The sequence below is a fragment of the Cornus florida genome, unplaced genomic scaffold, assembly GCF_030987335.1.
Source record: "Cornus florida cultivar Cherokee Brave unplaced genomic scaffold, ASM3098733v1 CherokeeBrave_3.0.0_Hap2_Chr04, whole genome shotgun sequence".
NCBI lineage: Eukaryota > Viridiplantae > Streptophyta > Magnoliopsida > Cornales > Cornaceae > Cornus > Cornus florida.
Genome location: NW_026775574.1, coordinates 41,803,688 through 41,825,023, shown reverse-complemented (window position 1 = coordinate 41,825,023; position 21,336 = coordinate 41,803,688). Strand labels below are relative to the sequence as shown.

The window sequence follows — 21,336 nt, the reverse complement described above, 5'->3', positions numbered from 1 at the left end:
GTGGTGGTGGTGGAAAGTGGTGGGCAATGGTGAAAGTCGGTAGTGGTGGAAAGCAGTGGTAGTGGTGGTGGTGGTGAAAGGTGGAGATGATTGTGATGGAAGGTAATAGTAGTTTTTGGACTTAATATATGAGGGTGTTTTGGGAAGTTGATTTTTTAAAATAAATTACTTGGGAATTGAATGGCCATTCCATATGTTTAGCTGTGGTATGGATTTTCATTCCTAAGAATGGATTTTTATTCCAATGGAATGGCCATTCCCACTTTAAGTTGCATACCAAACAAAGGAATGGTTGGAATGGACATTCCATTCCATTCCATTCCTACACACCAAACGTAGTATAAGTTGAGGATTTTCAAAAGTTAAAGAAGGTCAGGTAAAGTGAAGTAATAATGCACAGGTTGTATGTGTATACTGTATATATAGAGCCAAACAGGATATTTTCTTCTACCCAAGTTTACAAGAAAAAAAAAAAAAAAGAAAAAAGAGAGAAAGAGAGAGAAAAAAAAAAAAAAAGGAAGAGAATTAAGAAATAGTACTTCATTCCCAAAATTTATACATAGAGAGAGGGGGTTGTGAATCAATCAATGATTTATTTTATTTTATCTTTTATTTTTGTTGTAATAATGAACATGAATTTCCACAATACTCTTGGAAATATCTGAGCTCTATACCATTCATTTTGAAAAAAGATGTCATATTTGTACTTGATCACAGACATTTGTAATCCAATAATTTAGTTTGATAATGTTTTTTTTTATATTTAATTTGATAAAATTAATGTCTTATAACAAAAGTAAAATTAGTACAAATTTTAAATTAATTTTTTTTCAATTTCAATTCTAAATCATCAATTCTATACAACTACACATAATGTTAGACTCTTTTCAAAGCATCGCATCAACGTGTACTTCAAGTAGTGGATGCAGAAGAATCATTAGTATATACCTCATCACTATTTTTTATTTGTTTTATATGTATATACGTTTGGATAATGAAAATTTATATATAGAGAGTGGGGGTTGTGGAATCAATTAAGGATTTATTTATTTTATTATATCTTTTATTTCTGTCGTAATAATGAACATGAACTTCCACAATATTCTTGAAAATATCTGAGCTCTCTATCATTCATTTTGAAAGAAGTTGTCATATATACTGGATCACAGGCATTTATAATTCAATAACTCAATTTGATCATGTTCATTTCTATATTCGGATAAAATTGGTAGCTTATAATAAGAGAGAAATTAGTTCAAATTTTAAATTAAATGTTCTCCAATTTTAATTCTAAATCATCAATTCTATGCAACTATGCATAATGTTAGACTTTTTTCAAAAGATCAAAATTTTATCAAACCATTTTAATTTGCTGCCTATAGCTGTTCGGGGACAAAGCCAATATTAGAGGATCTAGCTCCCTAATCGCGTGCCCGTTCTCGAGTCCTCCCGAAAAAATAAAATTCCTCTTTAATATTTGTAAATTGTGCTTAATTTGTTTATTGTAATTAAATCGAGTATGCAATATCATTATTAGTAGATTTTTTTTTTTTTAGCATATTTTTAATCGATTAAAACATCATTAATTGATGATAAAAAATAAAAAACAAGTTTTAGTGTTGTATCTCTATGTTTTGAAATATTAGTTTTTTTAAAAGATATGAGTTATTGTTTGATAACTCAATTTAGTACTTAATTATGAATAAATTAAGTATTTATCTAATTAAGTGTTTTTGTTAACACAATTTGAATATTATTAAAAATGGTAAGCTCCATTTAAAATATGGTAAAATTTTAGGTGCTACGAACATTACATATTACTGACTGCTAAACACTGAAAATTCAAAAAACTATCAAAAAATATTTGTTTTTTAAATACCACTTAAAATTCAGCTATTAAAATTTTTAGCATTTAATTTTCAGTTTTATCAAACAATATAGACTTTTAATATTTTTTAATTGTATTAACAGTAATTTACCCTTTCATGGGGTCCACAATGATGTCATTTTTAACAAATTAATTTGTTTTATTATTTTACCAAAAGTCTTGTGATGTGATGATATGTTCTGTACTTCCCAAAGTGAGTGTATTAGTAAAGTATATGTGTTTCTTGTCCATAATAAAAAATAAAAAGTAATAATAAAAAAATTGTTTTATCATTTTAAAGTAATAACGACAAATTATAAATGGTATAAAATATAATACATTAATTTTTGAAATAGGAAAATTGTTAGTCCTAAGTTACCTTAAGGAATGCTTGCCTTTTAATGTCTAAAAGCAATGCTTTAACCTCGGGTCAGTAATAATACATTGCAATGCTCAACCTCGGACATTGCTATGCTCAGCCTCGGACATTGAAGGTTCAACACTTCAATTAATAGTACATTACAATGCTTCAGCCTTGGACAGAGATGGTTCAGCACTTGGGTGTTAGCTACAGGTGCTCATAGGGGCTCTATGATCTTTTCTCAAGTGTATTCCATATATATATATATATACGTTTGCTCAGTATAGCCTTTTCCAGCTACGCTCAAGAATGTGACATGTTTTAGTGGTCCTAGAGAAGAATGTGACACGTCTCAGTGGTCCTAAAGAGCTGGTATTTGCAAGAACATTTCATTCCTTAAAGACTAAGTTTGGACAGAAATAGAAATTCAATACTTAAACTTGTAACCTACTATAACTGGTAGAATAGTGACAAAATCAGCTGAGGTGGCAGGCCTGCATTGGTCCATTGATTTGAAAATATCTGAAATATGCTCTCTCAATCATTGGCTAGAGGTGACAGGTGTATATCCGTGGTGTGTGAGGCCTTGTGTAATTCAGTGTCACTATAAATATGCTACTATAAGGCTCCTTAGGGTTTAAGCCTCTTGAATTTACATTTCACATTGAGCTGCTGCTGAGAACTCTCGAGTATAATATGTCAAGCAAGTTTTTCTCTACTATTTGATGATGATCTTTGCGAGAAAAACTCATTGAATCCACTCTGAGGTGTGTACTGATTGCTGAGATGAGGTTGCTGTCAAAGTTGCTGATGTAAGGACTGAATTGAGTAGTGACTTGGTGTTTCAAGCTACTATGGTCGATTATGAAGGTTGACACAAGTCTAATTCATTTTCTTGCACTTGTTCAAACTGTGTTTGTGTTGAGAATATGCTGAAAATAAATCTGGACAATGTGGTCACTAGTTAAGCTTATCTTTCTAAAGAAATCTTGGATTCAAGTGCTATTTGATTATACTTAGCTATTTCTTGATGATCTATGCTGCTAGCTAGTATATTTTGATGAATCGAGATTGTTAAAGTTGAGTTTGTAATAAGAATATGATATGCCTTAATTTTGAGTATTCTGTGCCGAAACTGTTATGTACTGAAGTTAATCTATGCTGAGGCTATTTTTTACCGAAGCTCACTGTGCTGAAGCTTTTTGTGGTGCAGTTGTTATATTCTGAACTAAGAACTTTAATTGAACTTTGTGATATACTCATGCTGTGTTTGATTATGCAAAGCTATGAACATAAGTACAACAGTGAAAGAAAACTGTATGAGGCGCTGGTGAATTAATCTCAAAAGGAATTTCCCATTTTACCCCTTAGACCGTGGATGCAATAGATTACAGTTCTGAGGCAGTAACTTGGAATTCTATGTTGTCCAGCCAATTCTAATTGTTGCAGAGACTTCTTGTATTTAGTGTGTTAACACTTATTGTAAATGGTAGTGAGGCATGATCCGTCACCCTATTGTTGGTTAAGCTGTTGAGAACTTATTGGGTCCAAGCGTGGTTGCTTCGGACAGAGGGAGTGCATGGATGCAATGTGGTGTTCTAGTGTGTGTGTATTGGTTGTGAAAACTAATGTCTATTCTGGTGCATGGGTGTGTGCAGAGAGTGAGACAGCTGAGTGTGTAACAAGATACATACAACTAGTGGATTGCTTATTGGCCAAAGCCAAAAACCAAGGTTTTCCCTAATTAAGAGGGTTTTCTAGTAAATTTTGTGATATCTATTCTTTGAATGCTTGCTCTGTATATGAGAAAGTTTTTGAAAGCAAACTTTTAACTAATTCACCCTCCTCTTGGTTCAACAATTGGTATCAGAGTTTTGGTTTGCATTGTGAAGTTCTAACAAGCCTGCAGTTGATCCCAACAATAGATGAAGGTCAAGTTATCAACAAAGCTCCAGGGTTTGAAGGTTCAACCTATGATTCTTAGAAAACTCGAATGGAAACCTTCTTAATGTCTCAGTCCTATGATGTTTGGCATGCTACCATACATGGTGTTGTGATTCTTAATCCTGATAACCCCTCTGTTGAAGATAAATTGGCTGTGGCTAGTGATGGCAAGGCCAAACATGTTCTCTTCTGTGCCTTGAGGCAATAAGAGTTTGCCAGAGTTAAAAATTGTAAAACAGCCAAGAAAATGTGGGATTCTCTTCAAGCAGCTCATGAGGGAAATAAGGTTATTAAGGAGAACAAGATACAACTATTCAAAGTTCAGTACAAGGTTTATAAGATAGAAGAAAGAGAAACTGTTGCGGAGTATATGTTCAGAATCAATGACCTTGTTAACAACATGAGAGCTCTTGGTAAAAGATATTAAGGATGTTGATGTTTGTAAGAAGATATTAAGGTCACTCACTTCTAGATTCAATCCTAAAGTGACAATTCTCGAAGACAAAGATCTTTCTGAAGTGAAAATTGATGAGCTTCAGGCCTCTCTTACTACCTATGAAATGAGAATTGGTGTTCCAGTTGTTCATAGAAGAGAAGCTGCACTTAAAGCAAAGGAAGTTGTTGAGAAAACTGAAAAAAAGTCTGAAGATGATCTTAAAGAAGATAAGATAGCCTACCTTACTAAGAAATTTAGAAAGTTCAAGTTTAAAAACAAGAATCAGCTACAAAATGTAACCTGTTATGGCTGTAGTAAATTTGGTCATGTTGTATCTAATTATCCGAACTCAAAGGGGCAAAGCCAGAAGAAGAATGAGGGAGGAAACTATAAAGGAAGGTTCGATAGAAAAGCACTCATCTCAGACTGGGATGCAGCTTCTGAAGAAGAAAAATCTGAGGAGACACAAGATGAATTTCTCTTTATGGCAATTCTTGAAGCACCACAAACTCTAGTTCAAGTTGAAGAAGATAATGACACTGAGATTGAGGAAATTCTTGAAGAGTGTGAAAGGCTTGCAGTGAAGTGTGATCAAGAGAAGGGTCAGATAAAAAGGCTCAGCTCAGAATTGTTAAAGTCCAAACAAATTCTCCCTAAACACTTCAAACTTAAACTGTCAATGTTGTGTTCAGTTTCTCTCATCTATCAAAGCTTATTGAAATCTCAAGTCAACACTCAGTGGTCTACCAAGAAGTATAAAGAAGAACTATCTCTCATTCTCGAAGAAAGATCCCTAAAGATGGCTGAGATCTGGAAGCAATCCACAAAGCAAATTGGCAAGACTGGAATTGGCTATGTGTGTGATTCAGCAACAAAGATCAATCAAACTCACTCTATATTTGTCAAAGCCACAACTGGTGAAGTGTATGCAAGGTTTCTTATCATAAAGCCTCAGAGGTTCAAGGGTGAGTTACTTAATAACACCTGTAGTACTCTAAGCTTCAACAAGAGAGACTTTGTTACACAGCTATAAGGAACTACAAAATAACTAGAATGTATGTCAAAAAGTTAGACTTAGCTTCAGCACAGAAGGTCAAGGATACATGATCATTGTTGAAGACTAAAATGATGTGCATTCCGAAGAAATTAAACTCTGTGAGCCTTCTAGTGTATATAGCTTTTAAAGCTAGTAACACTCAAGACAAATGGTATGTTGATAGTGGCTGCCCTAGACACATGACGGGTGATGAATCCAAATTTACTTCTCTGAAGTAGTTTGACGGGGGAAATGTTATCTTCAGAGACAATCAAAAGGCAAAAATCATTAGTATTGGAACTATAAACAAGTCTAAAGAGTTACCTGAGATTCATGAAGTTCTTCTTACTGAAGGGCTCAAACACAATCTTCTTAGTGTTAGCCAACTGTGTGACAATGGAAAAGAAGTATGTTTCAATAAAGAGAAGTGCAGTGTGGTTGATCTCAGATCCAATTCGATGTATAGATCCTCAGGAAATGTTTATACTGTTATTGAAGAAACTCAGAATACTCAATGCAATCTGATAACTTGTGATGAAGCTAAGCTATGGTACAAAAGATTAGGATATCTGCACTCAAGAAATTTGTCTAAACTCCTCAAACTAAAAGCTGTCAAAGGTCTGCCTGATATCAACTTCAAAAAAGATCATCTCTGTAGAGCTTGTTGTTGATTGATATTTTAAAGAAGTTATTCCAAATTCTTCTTTTTACACACATATTGCAATAGGGTTTGAGCAATACTGTGATGATAAAGGTATCAAGAAAGAGTTCTCAGCTGTTGCTACTCTTCAATAGAACGAGGCTGTAGAGAGGAAGAACGGGACAATTCAGGAAATGGGTAGAATAATGCTTTTAGAAAATGGTCTGGCAAAGAGTTTTTGGGCTGAAGCTGTGAGTACAACTGTGCACATCATAAATGTTCTTCTCAGACCTAATTCAACCAAAACTCCTTATGAATTTTTGTAAGGAAGACCTGTAACTGTTCACTACTTCAAGGTGTTCGGCAGTAAGTGTTATATACTGAACCACACTGACAGTTTGGGAAAGTTTGATTCAAAGGCTGATTAAGGCATATTCTTGGGATATTCTACAAAAAGCAAGGCTTATAGATGTTACAATCTCAGGTCTTCAAAGGTAGTTGAGTCAATCAATGTGAAATTTGATGAGAATCCTCAGTCAACACTTATTGAAGACAGTAACAACACATCTGGTTCAAATAAAGCCAGTACCTCAGTTCATGAACCTGAAAACGCAAGAGAAATAACCTATCCAGTGCTACAGTAGCAGGTTCAAGCTGAAAACATCATTGGCTCATCTCAAGCTGGGGTTCAAATAAGAAACAAAAAGAAGCTAAATGATTTAGAAGCTGAAGATGGTGAAGAATACAGTCACTTTGCTATACTATCATCCATTGAACCAATGTCCTATTTTGAAGCTCAGAAAAGTAAAGACTGGTTAGCTCCAATGCAAGAGGAACTTAATCAAATTCACAAGAATGATACCTGGACACTCGTTCCCAGACCTGAAGACAAGAATGTGATAGGTTCAAAGTGGATTTACAGAAACAAGATGAATGAGAAAGGATCAGTAATAAGAAATAAGGCAAGATTGGTGTGTAAAGGTTATGCTCAGCAAGCTGGAATTGATTATGATGAAACTTTTACTCTAGTTGCTAGAATGGAATCCATTAGAATGCTTTTATCTTTTGCTTGTCACAAACAAGTCAAGGTATATCAAATGGATGTTAAGTCAGCCTTCCTAAATGGAGACTTAAATGAAAAATTTACCTGGAACAGCTTGAAGGTTTTGAAGATTCGAAGTATCCTTCTCATATGTTTGAACTAAGTAAGGCTTTATATGGTCTCAAATGAGCCCCCAGAGCCTGGTATGAAAAACTACATCAGTTTTTAGTTGAACATGGATTTCACAGAGGCAAGGTTGATAATACTCTTTATGTAAAAACTCATCAAGAATAATTTCTAATTCTGCAAATCTATGTTGATGATATCATGTTTTATGGCTCGAACACCTCATTAGCTTTAGAATTTGCTAATCTCATGAAGACAAGGTTTGAAATGTCACTCTTGGGGACTCTCAGATACTTTCTAGGCCTGTAAATTACACAAACATCCTCTAGAATCTTCATCTCTTAGCAAAAGTATGCCTCAGAGCTACTTAAAAAGTTTAAAATGGATGATTGTAAGGCAGTCTCAACACCACTATGTCCTAATACCAAACTCTTATTGGAGTACACCACTGAAGCTGTTCCCTTAACTCTTTATAGGTTAATCATTGGTAGTTTTCTGTATCTTACTGCTTCAAGGCCTAATATAATGTATTTAGTGGGGTTAGTGGCTAGATTTCAAAGTAATCCAAAGGTTTCTCATCTTCAAGCTGGTAAAAGAATCCTCAGATATGTCAAGGGTACCATCTCATATGATCTATTATACATTTACTCACCCTCAATATCTATTGCAGCCTTCTCAGATGCTGATTGGGGTGGATCTTTACCAGATAGAAAAAGTACATCTGGTTATTGCTACACTCTGGGTTCAAATGTGGTCTTGTGGCTGAGTAAAAAGCAGGACACTGTCTCTCTTTCAACCTCTGAAGCTGAGTATATAGTTGCCTCACAAGCTGGTTCGTGATAACTTTGGATGAAAACTACTCTCTTAGATCTTGGCATTCAATTCTCAGGACCTCCCAAGCTTTTCTGTGATAATCAAAGTGCTATTGCTATCAATAAGAATCCCACACTACATTGGAATAGCAAACACATTAACATCAGGCATCACTTTCTCCAAGATAAAGTTCAAAAAAGGTCTGATTGCTATTACTTATTTGCCTACTGAAGATCAACTTGAAGACATCATGACCAAACCTCTTCTACCTCAGCGATTCTTAACCCTTCGAGCTCTTCTTAGGGTTGTTCCTCCTCTCTTCTGAACTTATATTGTTGGTGTTACTCACCTTTTGACCTTCAATGTCAAAAAGGGGGAGAAATGGACTGAAATAAGGATAGCTTCAAGCTATTCCTTTGCATTTGGGCTGTTCTACTTACTGAATCTTCATCTTCAAAGGTTATTTGGTTTTTGTCTTTAAAGGCAAAAGGGGGAGATTGTTAGTCCTAAGTTACCTTAAGGAATGTTTGCTTTTTAATGTCCAAAAGTAATGTTTCAACCTCGGGTAAGTAATAGTACATTGCAATGCTTAGCCTCGGACATTGCTTGCTCAGCCTCGGATATTGAAGCTTCAGCACTTCAGTTAATAGTACATTGCAATGCTTTAGCCTCGACAGAGATGCTTCAGCCTCGGATAGAGATGGTTCAGCACTTGGGTGTTAGCTATAGGTGCTCACAGGGGCTCTATGATCTTTTCTCACGTGTATTCCACACATATATATACGTTTACTCAGTATAGCCTTTTTCAGCTACGCTCAAGAATGTGACACGTTTCGGTGGTCCTAGAGAAAAATGTGACACGTCTTAGTGGTCCTAGAGAGCTGGTATATGTAAGAATATGTCATTCCTTAGAGGCTAAGTTTGGATAGAAATGGAAATTCAGTACTTAAACTTGTAACCTGCTGTAACTGGTAGAATAGTGACAAAATCAGCTAAGGTGGCAAGCCTGCATTGGTCCATTGCTTTGAAAATATCTAAAATATGCTCTCTCAATCATTGGTTAGAGGTGACAGGTGTATATCCATGTTGCGTGAGGCCTTATGTAATTCAGTGCCGCTATAACTATGCTGTTATAAGGCTCCTTAAGGTTTAAGCCTCTTGAATTTACATTGCACATTGAGCTGCTGTTGAGAACTCTCGAGTATACTATATGAAGCAAGTTTTTCTCTGCTATTTGATGATGATCTTTACGAGAAAAACTCATTGAATCCACTCTGAGGTGTGTATTGATTATTAAGATGAGGCTGATGTCAAAGTTGCCGATGAAGGGGCTGAATTGAGTAGTGACTTGGTGTTTCAAGCTGCTGTGGTCGATTTTGAAGGTTGACACAGGTATTTCATTTTCTTGCACTTGTTCAGACTGTGTTTGTGTTAAAAATATGCTGAAAATGAATCTGGACAGCGTGGTCACTAATTAAGCTTGTCTTTCTGAAAAAATCTTGGATTCAAGTGCTATTTGATTATACCTAGCTATTTCTTGATGATCTATGCTGCTAGCTAGTATATTTTGATGAATTGAGATTGTCAAAGTTGAGTTTGTAATAAGAATATGATATGTCTTGATTTTGAGTATTCTGTGCCGAAGCTGTTATGTACCAAAGTTAATCTGTGCTGAGGCTATTCTGTGCTAAAGCTCACTGTGCCGAAGCTTTTTGTGCTGCAACTGTTATATTCTAAACTAAGAACTTTAACTGAACTTTGTGATATATTCTGAAAGAAGACTGTATGATGTGCTGGTGAATTTATCTCAAAAGGAATTTCCTATTTTACCCCTCAGACCGTGGATGCAGCAGATTGCAGTTCCGAGCCAGTAACTTGGAATTTTGTGTTGTCTAGCTAATTCTACTAGTTGCAGAGATTTCTTGTATTTGGTGTGTTGACACTTATTGTAAATGGTAGTGAGGCATGATCCCTTACCCCATTGTTGGTTAAGCTATTGAGAGCTTATTGGGTCTAAGTGTGGTTGCTTCGGACAGGGGGAGTGCGTGGATGCAATGTGGTTTTCTAGTGTGTGTGTATTGGTTGTGAAAACTAGTGCCTATTTTGGTGCATGGGTGTGTGCAAAAAGTAAGACAGTTGAGTGTGTAACAAGATACATACAATTACTGGTTTGCTTATTGGCCGAAGCCAAGAATCAAAGTTTTCCCTAATTAAGAGGGTTTCCTTGTAAATTTTGTGATATCTGTTCTTTGAATGTTTGCTTTGTATGTGAGAAAGTTTTTGAAAGCAAAACGAAGTTTTAACGAATTCACCCCCCCTATCTGGGTTCAACAAAAATTATTGATTTTGAAAATAAGAAAATTATTGTGGGATAGTTAGTAAAAAAAAGAAGAAGAAAAACTACTAATATGGGACGGTGAGATCATATATTTGAAATCAATGTATTGAAGGATTGTATTGTATCTATATCATATGTTGTGTTTTCCTTGTAAATTGTAGAGAATCATCCAACAGAGGGTAGAGGATACTTATTTGGTAATTTGACAAGCTAGGTTGAAGATGATGATGATAATAATAATAATTATTTTTATTGTTAGTAAAAAAATTGGCAAGCTTTGTTAAATAAATAAATGTAAAAAAATAAAACAGACAAGTTTGTAGTTGAAGTACTTGTTTTGGGAAGGTAAAACTACTCCTTATATGAAGTCTCCACTCATAATCATGGAATAATTTTTAGTAAAGAATTTATTGATTATATATATATATATATATATATATATATATATATATATATTTGTATAAATAATTTAGCATATAGTTTATTTTAGGGTAAGCTGGGAAAAAAAATAGTGTCTTCTGTAAAACACGTCATGTAGGAAGACGACAATTATGGAAGGATCGATCTGAACCGTCGAATCACTCCATCCAACGTTCCTCCTCGCGAGACCGGAATTGTCGGTGTTAGCGGGAGCGGAGGATCGGGAACCGAGGAGAGCCCGACTAACGAGGAGAAGAAATTAATCGTCGACGCAGACCCATCACAAATAACCTTTTTCCTTAGCCCGGGCCCCAATTCTCTCTCTATCCATTTAAGTTGCACTTGAGTCAAACCACAAACAGGAACGACACATTATATATATAGCTATATACATATATGTATTCATATATATTGATATTCATACATATATATGAAATAAAATAAATCATCATCTTGGTGGTCAAGTACTCAAGTATTCATAAACAACGGTTGAGATTCTTTTATTTATAGTACGTACAATTGTGTAGAGCACAGCCACATGATCTCATTAATGACTGTACGAACTAGTGTCGACTACTTACAAAATTTTTAATGTGTATATTATGAGAATAATTGGGTCCCACATGAGATAAGAGAGAAAGGAAGTACGGCTGCAACTCGGGCGAGTCCAACCCAAAATAATCCGAACTCAGCCCGAAATTTTGTGAGCTTGGGCAATTATAGGTGCAAAATTTCAATAAACTAAAATACTTAAAAGAAAAAAATACAACTCACTCGAAGAAAATAATAAACAACAATAATTATTCAGAGAAAAACGTATATTGCTCAATAATCTTTAATGGAGGATTAAGCCTCTATTTATATACAAAATGGTGTGGAATTATGATAAGACTCGCCTTACTAGTCCTTCAATTCATTCCATATACATCATTCTTTACAAGTAGAGTTCTTGCCTTTTACAATTCTTTCCATATCAGACTTTCCCTACATAGAACTTTCCTTCTATGTTAGATCCTTTGATTAGCAGGACTAGTTCCTTCTTTAAATGAATTTGGGCCGAATGTAACTTGGTCCAAATGACTTTGCTAATGGGCCGAAAGTTCAACATTAGCGACCTTGAGCGGTTGGCGTCTTTATCCGGGCTTGAACAGGGCTGGGCTTTTGTAACTCATCAAGAGATTAAAAATAAAACTCCTATTGTGGCTACATGGATGACTTTTATTGGAGGGGAATTTTTCCCTCCACACTTTGCTCCTAATTCCCTCTTTAATTGGACTACGGTTCCTAATTAAAAGGAAATTGAAGTTACATAGTTGCCAATTTTACAAAAGGTGGTTCGAGGAGTGCCTATTGCGATTCTGGCCAAAGAGTTTCCTCAAAACTTGCTTTTGCCCTTGTTGCGTTCATTGCACTCACTGCGTTTCTTGCTTCGTCGTAACTCCAAGTTAGTTCTTCACCAATTTCTTTGATTTCATACCATGAGCGCCTCACCTATTCACGATCCTATAGAGATCGTAGACTTTGAGTCTACACCCTCGTTTTCCCCTAGTCTTATTAAGGTTCCATAAGTGCAAGCAAGATATCATAACAATCACAAAATCAGGATGATGTGGACCACAAGTGCAAGCAAGATATCAATCTTTCGAAAAATTTACTCCTAAATGGCATCCACAAGGCATACAAGGAGTATTGGACTCTCAAGTCAAGTAATTTTTAAATTTTAAGCAATATAGTCCTCAAAAAATCAAAATCATCGCTAACATCAATCTCATACCTCAATCATGCATTTGAAGCTCAACTTTATGTAGAATGCAACCAAGATACCTTACCCCCAAACTTAAACCACACATTATCCTCAATGTGTAATGAGAACAATGGAAAAGATGGAAATAATATACAGTGGTGGAAAATACATGAAGCTCGGCAATGATCCAATATGAAAAGGGTCTCCCCCAAACTTAGAATCAACAACCTATTTGAATAACCACACTAGCAAACTCAAATCAAATATCAAATGGGATAAGATAAGTAAACCAAACATTCTAAGACAATATAGCACAAGATGGATGAGAGATATGAGATCAAGCCCTAACTAAAGCATAAGGTATGCATGATTATACATAAGGGCACAATGGTGAATTTTTTTTATATTTTTCTTTTTATGAAAGCAAGTATATACAAAATGCAAGAAAACTAAAGAATAAAATGCATGAATAAAATACAAAAAGAAAAATAAAAAAAACAAAATGTAATGAAAGAATATGTACAATGCAAGAAATGAAAAACAAAAAGTAAGAAAGGATGCAAGAACAAAAAAAAAAATGAAAATAAAAATAAAAACTCTTTTTTTTTTTATTCATTTTTTTTATGACATAACAAGTATGTATACTCACACACAATAAAATGCAAAGAAATAAAAATGCAATAAATGAAAATGCAATGAAATAAAGAATGCAATTTTTTTTTTATTTTCTTATTTTTTTTATGAAAGTATGTACAATGAAACAAAATGCACGAAAAATGCACAATGATTGTTAAGTTTAACATCTCTAACAAGACGGAATGCCACTTTAAAAGATTATGGTTTTTTTTTTAAATTATTTTTTATAGACAAAACAAGTATATACACAAATAAAAATAAAAAAGGCAAGTAAATAAAAATGCAAGAAGTAAACATGCAATGAAATAAATAATGCAAAAAGAGAAATTTTATTTTTATTTATTTTTTTCACAAGAGAAAAGTAAGTAAATAAAATAAAAGAAAATAACAAAAGTAAAAGAAAATGAAAAATAAAATAAAATAAAAATAGAAGGAAGAAAATGTTAAAAAGTCAAAGGGTCATTTCAAAAAGGCATGTCTCAAGAGGGTCATTGGAGATAATAGAAGGAAGGCCCTCTTCAACAAGTTCCTCCTTCTCCTCTCCTACCTCTTTAGTGGTCAACATCTCCTCACTCTCTAAAGTAGCAATGGTGGAGATAAAATCATAATCAAAGCAAGGAAAATCCTTATTAATCATATTATGCTCTATTGGATTAGCCACTAACTCATTTGCCACGTCCTCCTCTATACAAGATAGAGTACTAGGCATTAGCTCACTTGCTACTTCTTCCTCTTCACTCTCATCATCCTCATCTATATAAATTGGAGTTTTTGCCATTTTTTTATTTGCCTCTTCCTCCTCTTCTTGACGAGAAAGAGTACTTGTAATTTGCTTAACTTGAGCTTCAAGCTTGGCTAAAATTTAAGAATGTGAATTAATAAGTGGAGTTTGCAAAATATGCACATCAAGTAAAGCTAATACTTTTTCTTCAAATCCGGGTGAGTACCTAGAAGGTGATGGAGTTGTTTCATCATAAAATGGTGGGGGAGGGTAATAGTCATAAGAAGGACTAGAAGAGTGATTAAGTCCATGATAAAATGATGCATGTTGAAATGAATTGGACTCAACCTCATAAGGATCAAAATATGGTGGAGGGACATATGGTGAAGGGATGTAATTTCCCTCCAAACTTAGATCAAACAATTCCTCCATTCACAATTAAAATCCAAATGCAAGAAAATATTAGCCTCCACATGGGCCGATGCTTGGACAAAGATTTAAGCAATAAAATGAGCCTCAACAAGGGCTATCACAAGCATACAAAGAAGTGAAACAATTAAACTACGAGATTTTCAAGAAATTCTCACAAAGGTCCTTAAACAACTTCAACTCCAATCCTAGCTTTAAGCTCCAATAATTGCTTTAAGATCCAAAGATTGCCTTCCTTGTAGTCAAGTACCTAATTGAACAAATAATATCAAGAGTAAGAAAAGAATATACAATGGAAAATAAAATAAAAATAGAAGCAATCAAATAAACACTATTGTCTAGTTTAATTCCAACAAAACCGTTAATCCCCGGAAACGACGCCAAAATTTGACGAGCCCCTTTCTATGTGATAGAAAATGGACTCTTAATGCGAGAGGTCGCTTCACAAGGTCAAAATAGGATTGTGGTTTAGGAAGCCTTTAAAAGTCAAATTTACATTTATAAAACCACTACTACAACTAATGAAGTATAGTGACTAGGGATCATCCCCAGAGATTATACGTGTTGGAATTTAACTTCGACTCTAGCATATCAAAAGATTGCAAAGGAAGGTTGGTTGTTTGATTACTCTAGAAAATAATTAAATTAAAATGCAATTAAAGTAAACTAGTGAGAGATAGGGATTTAAGAGATATGAAGAGAGGTCTTAGGGTGTTGGAATCACCACTCAGTTCATGTAATTTATCACTTGTTTTCCATTAATAGGGAATACGTTGTTGTGAACAAAATGCGACTACCAATTGCAATATTAAGCATGGATCATCAAATTCATGTATGAATTTTCTACCTAACCAACAAATAAACTAAGTGTAGAACAACCCATAAAATCTAAGCATGACCCATCAAACTAGTAACAATTGTAGCACACATCAATCTATAGAATTATGGAATTTGCAATAATAAGCCATGGAATATCAAATCAAGTATAGATTATCTACCTACCTACAAGCATGAATTAAATTGTAAAACAATGCATCAAGTATAAGAATAATCCATCAAATTAATTGACAAACCCATTCAATGAAAACCCATCACTAGATCCTTAATTAATTACATATAGACATGCAACCAACATATAGAAACTAGTGTAGAGATCAATTCTCAAATAATTACACATATGACAACATGTAATCAAATAGTGAACCAATAGAAAGAATTAATCCATATGAATCATGTAAGAAATAATTCCTAATTTAATCACACATATACATATAAATGTACTAGATAATTAATAGGAAGAATTAAACCACAGAAATCATAGAAATATACCAAGATTCATTAAATTCATAAGGTTAGAACATTAATCACAACAATATATATAAATCTCCAAAAATAGAAATACAAGGGTTTAGATTACACAAGACTTAGGGCTCATCCAAGCCTTAAGTGTAAATCTAGACAATCATGGAGGAGGTGGATGTGGTAATGAAACCCTCAAGTGTAAGCTCCAAACATGGCTCCATCTTCTTCTTTGAAGCTCTAGAGAGAGAGTATGTGGATCTAGAGATATGTTCTTGAGATGAGCCTCCACTTCCCTCTTTTCTTATAACTCTAATATTTAACTTTTCTAGAGAGAAAATAAAATTACAATGTAAAATTAAATAATAAAAAGGTCCCTTATAAAATGGTTCAATTCCCTTTAAATACAAGGTCATTTTCTTAGTCACTAAGTCAGAAATATAGCCCCAAAAATATCTAATCCCGTACTATGTTGTAGGTGGAAATTGGTGCGCTCGGGAATTAGACAGCTCATTGCCAGCACATTTTCGATCAATCAGACTTTCCTTCAATCGATCAGAGTTATTCAATCGATCCAGCTTTTGATCGATCTAGGTTCGATCAATCCAACTCTGATCGATCTTACTTTTCTGCAATCTATGTCACTTGGTAGTTTTCAGCATCAGCCTCCTTTTTGCTCCAAATCAGCTTCCTTTTGCTCCAGATTCTCTCCAAGACTTAGTTTGACTCCAAAAAGGCCTTAAGAAATCGTTTTTAGCATGTTTTAACATTATTGACCTAAAAAGGGAAATAACATGAAATTAGTCTAAAATGGGAAAATAAGATAGGTAAAGGTCCTAGAATACTCGAGCTTAAGGGGTTTAAAAGCGCACTTTTCAGCGCTTATCAACAAGTATAGGCTTAGGATTAAGCCTAAGAAGGAGCCATGGATTAGTGACAAATGCAGGCTTCACATTTGGTCTTACATTGTGTGTGTGTGAAAGGTAGTGTAAGAGCACATAGTGAGTGGAGGAATACTAGATCCTCCACTCACCACATTCATTTCATCTTCTCACATCCTTTATTCTCAAAACCCTAACCTAGCTACCATTGAAGAAAAGCTTGGTTTAAAGCTTATTACTTCATTTTGGCCTCCTTCCACTCACCTTAGACCTTTAAGCTTGGAATACTTTAGTTTCCTATCACTCTCCAACAAAATACTAGTTTGGTTTTCCATTTTGAGCTTGGTTGCTTTGGTTTATAGAGATTCGATTCTCTATTAAGGTAGGGGGTGTTCTATGTTATGTTTTGTATGCCATATAACCTAATATAAGTTGAATACATGTCTTTAATTTAAATTTTTAAGTTGATAGTTGATAGTACCTTGCATGAAATTAAGCTAAGACATGATTTTTAGGAAGGCCATGACTTGATTCATAACTTGTATTAACTTGAGGTCATTTAGGGTTGTTTTGAGATCTAGATAAATTAATTAATTGATCTAGAGAAATTAATTTTCATTTATATGTTCTTATGATTTAAATTAAGTTTTGAGGTGGTATATGTAATGATCATGATAGGTTCTTGAACATATATTAAATTAAGGGTATTTGGATGAGAAATAAGATCTAGAGAAATTAATTATTCTATTTAATTAATTTCCATCCTTGTTGTATCAATGAATTGAGTTGTATTTTATGTTGATTAGATGTTTAAATCGCGGTTTTAGACTTGTATTATATTTGTGAGACTATGTTCTTAGTATTGAATAACATTGTTATAGAATGCAATAAGTTGTACAATGATGATTCAACATTCTTCTTGCCATAGTAGTTCTGAACTTAGGGCATGTATTGTGTTTCCAAAATTGATTTGTGCATGGTAGATGGTTTTACATTGTATATAGATGTTTAAGTTAATATATATGCATTGTTGCACAAATTGTTGATTTTAGAAACTTGGTACGTCGTTGTTATGACTACGGCTAGGGCATAGTTCTAGTACGGGGATTGTCCCTCTACATGTCTAGTGCGCACATAGGGAGGTTACCAATGGGCTAGTAACCCTAAAGTAACTATGGTGTCGGTCTGATCCGACGTGATGTCCAAGTATCCATTTTGGTTTGATTTCAAATTTAAATTCCAAGTTAATAACTTTGTGAGTTTGCATCTTATTGCATTGTGTTGGAAGTTCCAATGTCGGTTTAACATTTTGGATTAAATTACTTGAATTGCAAAGTTGTGAAAGATAAATTTATGCATGCTCATTCCCTACGAGTAAACTTGTTTACTCACCCCAAAGTTACCGGGTGTTTTTCAGGTATAGAAACATTCTTGTGGGATGCACAACACTCTTAGGCTTGCTTGACTACTTGGAGTACTTTTGTTATTTAGAATATGCACTTGTTAGCATATCTTGTTCCTTTTTAGTTTATTGTATCAAAACTTGTATTTATTGTTCAAACCATGTAATGTGCACTTAAGTGCACCTTTGGTTACTCTATGGAGGTGTATGTAATGAGGCCAAGGGCCAAAGACATTTATAAGACATGTATGCTAATTTAACTTCATAGTTTGTTTATGGAAGTCATGTGATTTCTAGGATTGAAGGGTCATATTTTGCATATGACATACCATGAGGCCGTAGGCCATTGTAGCGCGTCTATTTCATCATTTTACATATGCGTGCATGTTTACATTTCACAAAACTCTTGAGTTTCAACTTTTGAACTATTTTTGGGTGATTTTATGAATTTTCATGAAAAATTCATGCATTAGGGCATCATTTGAAGTTTCCTTTTGATTTAGCGTGTCATAGAAGGTTGTATGGGGGCTAAGGAATGTTTTTAAGCTGTTCAAATCATATGGAAATGCATGTAGAACCTTAGAATCGGACTGAGCACCTTTCCCATGCTTTGCAGCAGTTTTTTCTACTGCAGCAAGGTGCATCGGCCGGCTGATAGCAGAAATTAGCCGGCTGATGACTGTTTGAGACCAATTCCAGTAGCCATGCAAGTGAAAATGTCATTTCGGCCGACTAACAATTGGAGTTCGGCCGACTGATGATGGGGTTTCGGCCAGCTAGTCCTTGCCGTCGGTCAGCTAATCCTCCTTGGAACCATTCCTTTTTAGTTTTTCTTGGACAATATTTATACACCAACTTCCGAGGGTCATATCTCACTCATTTTAAAATCCAAATCAGGTCATTCTTGAGTCTAAACTCAAGATCTTGTAGCTAGCTTTCCAATGGTACCAACTATACCTCAAAACTCCAACCCTAGTGAGAGTTATAATAGTTTTAGTGAGATAGGGTTGTGGAATCTCCTAATCAGAGAATGCCACTTCGTTCTAATTTCATATCTTTTCCGTTCGGACTCTGAATTGGGCAATTCTTAAGTCTAATTTCATTTATTTTTTGTTGTCTTTCCAATGGTGTATAAGGTGACACTCGTTTTAGTTTAAAATTACCATTTTACCCTTGGTCTATTCCTTATCGGGTTTGAATTCCTTGCTATAGTTTTTAACTCATTTAAGTTCCATCACTTCATGGCAAGTTATTTTGGTGCCTTAGGTATGTCATACATCATTAGAGGCCATATTACCTCTTTTGTTTCTATATTTTGGATCCGTTCTTTGGTCATCTTTAGGTCATCACTGACGCATCAGGTTTATAAAACTTGGGCCGTCGCAGGTGGTATCTGAGCTCCTAGGTTTGAATAACTTAGGATGATGGGTTTTGGGTGCATATCATGTTTTTGTTGATGTACTTTGATAGATTCGCATGCCTTTGATGACATGTTTTAGCATTGTAACACGTTTACGTGTTTCTTGGCAACACGCTTGGTATTATGACATATCTTTATGCTTATATACTTATGCATTTAAAAAGCATCCTGGTTTGACATGTATGTTTATTTGTTTAAGTGCCTAGCTATTTAAAGAGCTTTCTTTGTTGCTTTAGCATGACCGTATGTTACATACCTTGTCTTGCTTTATATTTCATGCTTTCATAGTGTGAGTTGCATTCGGTCATAATAACTTGTGTTATTGTTGACCTCTTTCCTTGCGTACATTTAGCATCATGGTTGTCACGCATGGGGAGTCTTCATGTTAGGGCATTGAGGAGCAGGTGGATGACACCGAGTTTACGAGGGGTCCGAGGAGGCCCAGGATTCTAGTTCGTGGCATGGGTCCTAATCCACCACGAACGCCGACTTATGAGGAGTAGATCGCATAGGGAGTGGCTCTAGGGATGTCAGAGTCCATTCAGTAGATGTTTTGTCAGCACATTACAAGGATGCAGATTCCAGTACCGGCACTAGCACCGACACTAGTTACTAATAAGGCATTGGACTACTTCATGAAGTTACAGTGGGTTAAGATCGACCAATTTATAGGGTGTATGGATCTGCTTGCTGTAGAGGCATGGTTTGATCTTATGGTATGCAAGCTCGATAGCATGGCAGTACCTACAGACCGATTGAGGATCTCCTTAACAGCCTCTATGTTCATGGGAGATGCCGATATCTGGTGGAGGTTTATGACTAATATCCACGATGTGGAGGTGATGACTTGGGAGGTTTGATCACTTCTTTCTGAGGGCTATGAGGTAGGATATGAGAGTGCAGTTCACAGGTCTCTATCAGGGTATGACGAGTGTTATTGAGTATGAGACACGCTTCACTTCTCTTTCCCGCTATGCACCGGAGATGGTAGCCACTGATGAGCTCAGGGCGAGGAAATTCCAAGATGGGTTGTATCTTGATATTAGGCCACGAATTTCAGTATTGGATTTGAGAACCTACGGGAAGGTAGTACAGAAAGCTATGTTGGTTGAAGTAGAGGACCGAGATCAGTGCAGAATCAAGGGGTCATATAAGTAGTCTCGTAGAGAGGCTTCAGCAGTATCTGTTGGGGGTCAGTAATAGAAGGCTAAGGCTAGGGACAGTTCTTGTGTTGAGGGACAGTCACAGCAGGCTCGGTCTGCACCCACAGTTCCTGTGTCCTCGGGCAAGTTAATTTGTCACCACTGTCAGCAGCCGAGGCACATAAAACCTCACTGCCCACAGTTGTAGCCTCAGGGCAGTCATTCTTAGGCGGGTAAGTCTTCAACTTCGACGCAAGGACTTTAGGGGGTTTGCCATTACTACAAGCAGCTCAGACATTTCAAGAGGGAGTGTCCATGCCTACATAATAGAGTACAGAGTGGCACTAGTTCACAGGCCACACCGGTACAGTCCGTAAATGTTCAGTCGGGTTTCAGGATTCCTCAGGCACCACAGCCAGTGACGTCGTCAGTTGGTTCTTATCCGGGTAGATGTTATATGCCTATTGCTTCTGGACATCAGTCGGGCCACCAGGGCAGTTCTCAGCAATCAGGAGCTTAGGGACGAGTCTACACATTGCCATAGACTGATACCTCTACTGGGACTTCTATAGTTCGAGGTATCTTTCTAGTTTTTAGTTCTTAGGCTAGAGTTCTTATTGACACGGGTGCGTCGCATTC

The 21,336-nt window shown here is 35.5% G+C and overlaps 2 protein-coding genes across 2 annotated transcripts; both read left to right on the top strand.

Moving 5' to 3' along the window:
• Window positions 1-4,419: 4,419 nt before the first annotated feature.
• On the top strand, window positions 4,420-6,439 carry LOC132304931 (uncharacterized). Its single transcript, XM_059802630.1, has 4 exons — window positions 4,420-4,585; window positions 4,674-5,541; window positions 5,910-6,262; window positions 6,372-6,439. The coding sequence occupies exons 1-4, from the start codon at window positions 4,420-4,422 to the stop codon at window positions 6,437-6,439; spliced, it is 1,455 nt and encodes a 484-aa protein (XP_059658613.1).
• A 1,394-nt stretch (window positions 6,440-7,833) lies between these two features.
• On the top strand, window positions 7,834-9,652 carry LOC132304930 (secreted RxLR effector protein 161-like). Its single transcript, XM_059802629.1, has 3 exons — window positions 7,834-8,041; window positions 8,123-8,284; window positions 9,564-9,652. Exons 1-3 carry the CDS (start codon window positions 7,834-7,836, stop codon window positions 9,650-9,652), a joined length of 459 nt encoding a protein of 152 aa, XP_059658612.1.
• Window positions 9,653-21,336: the final 11,684 nt, after the last annotated feature.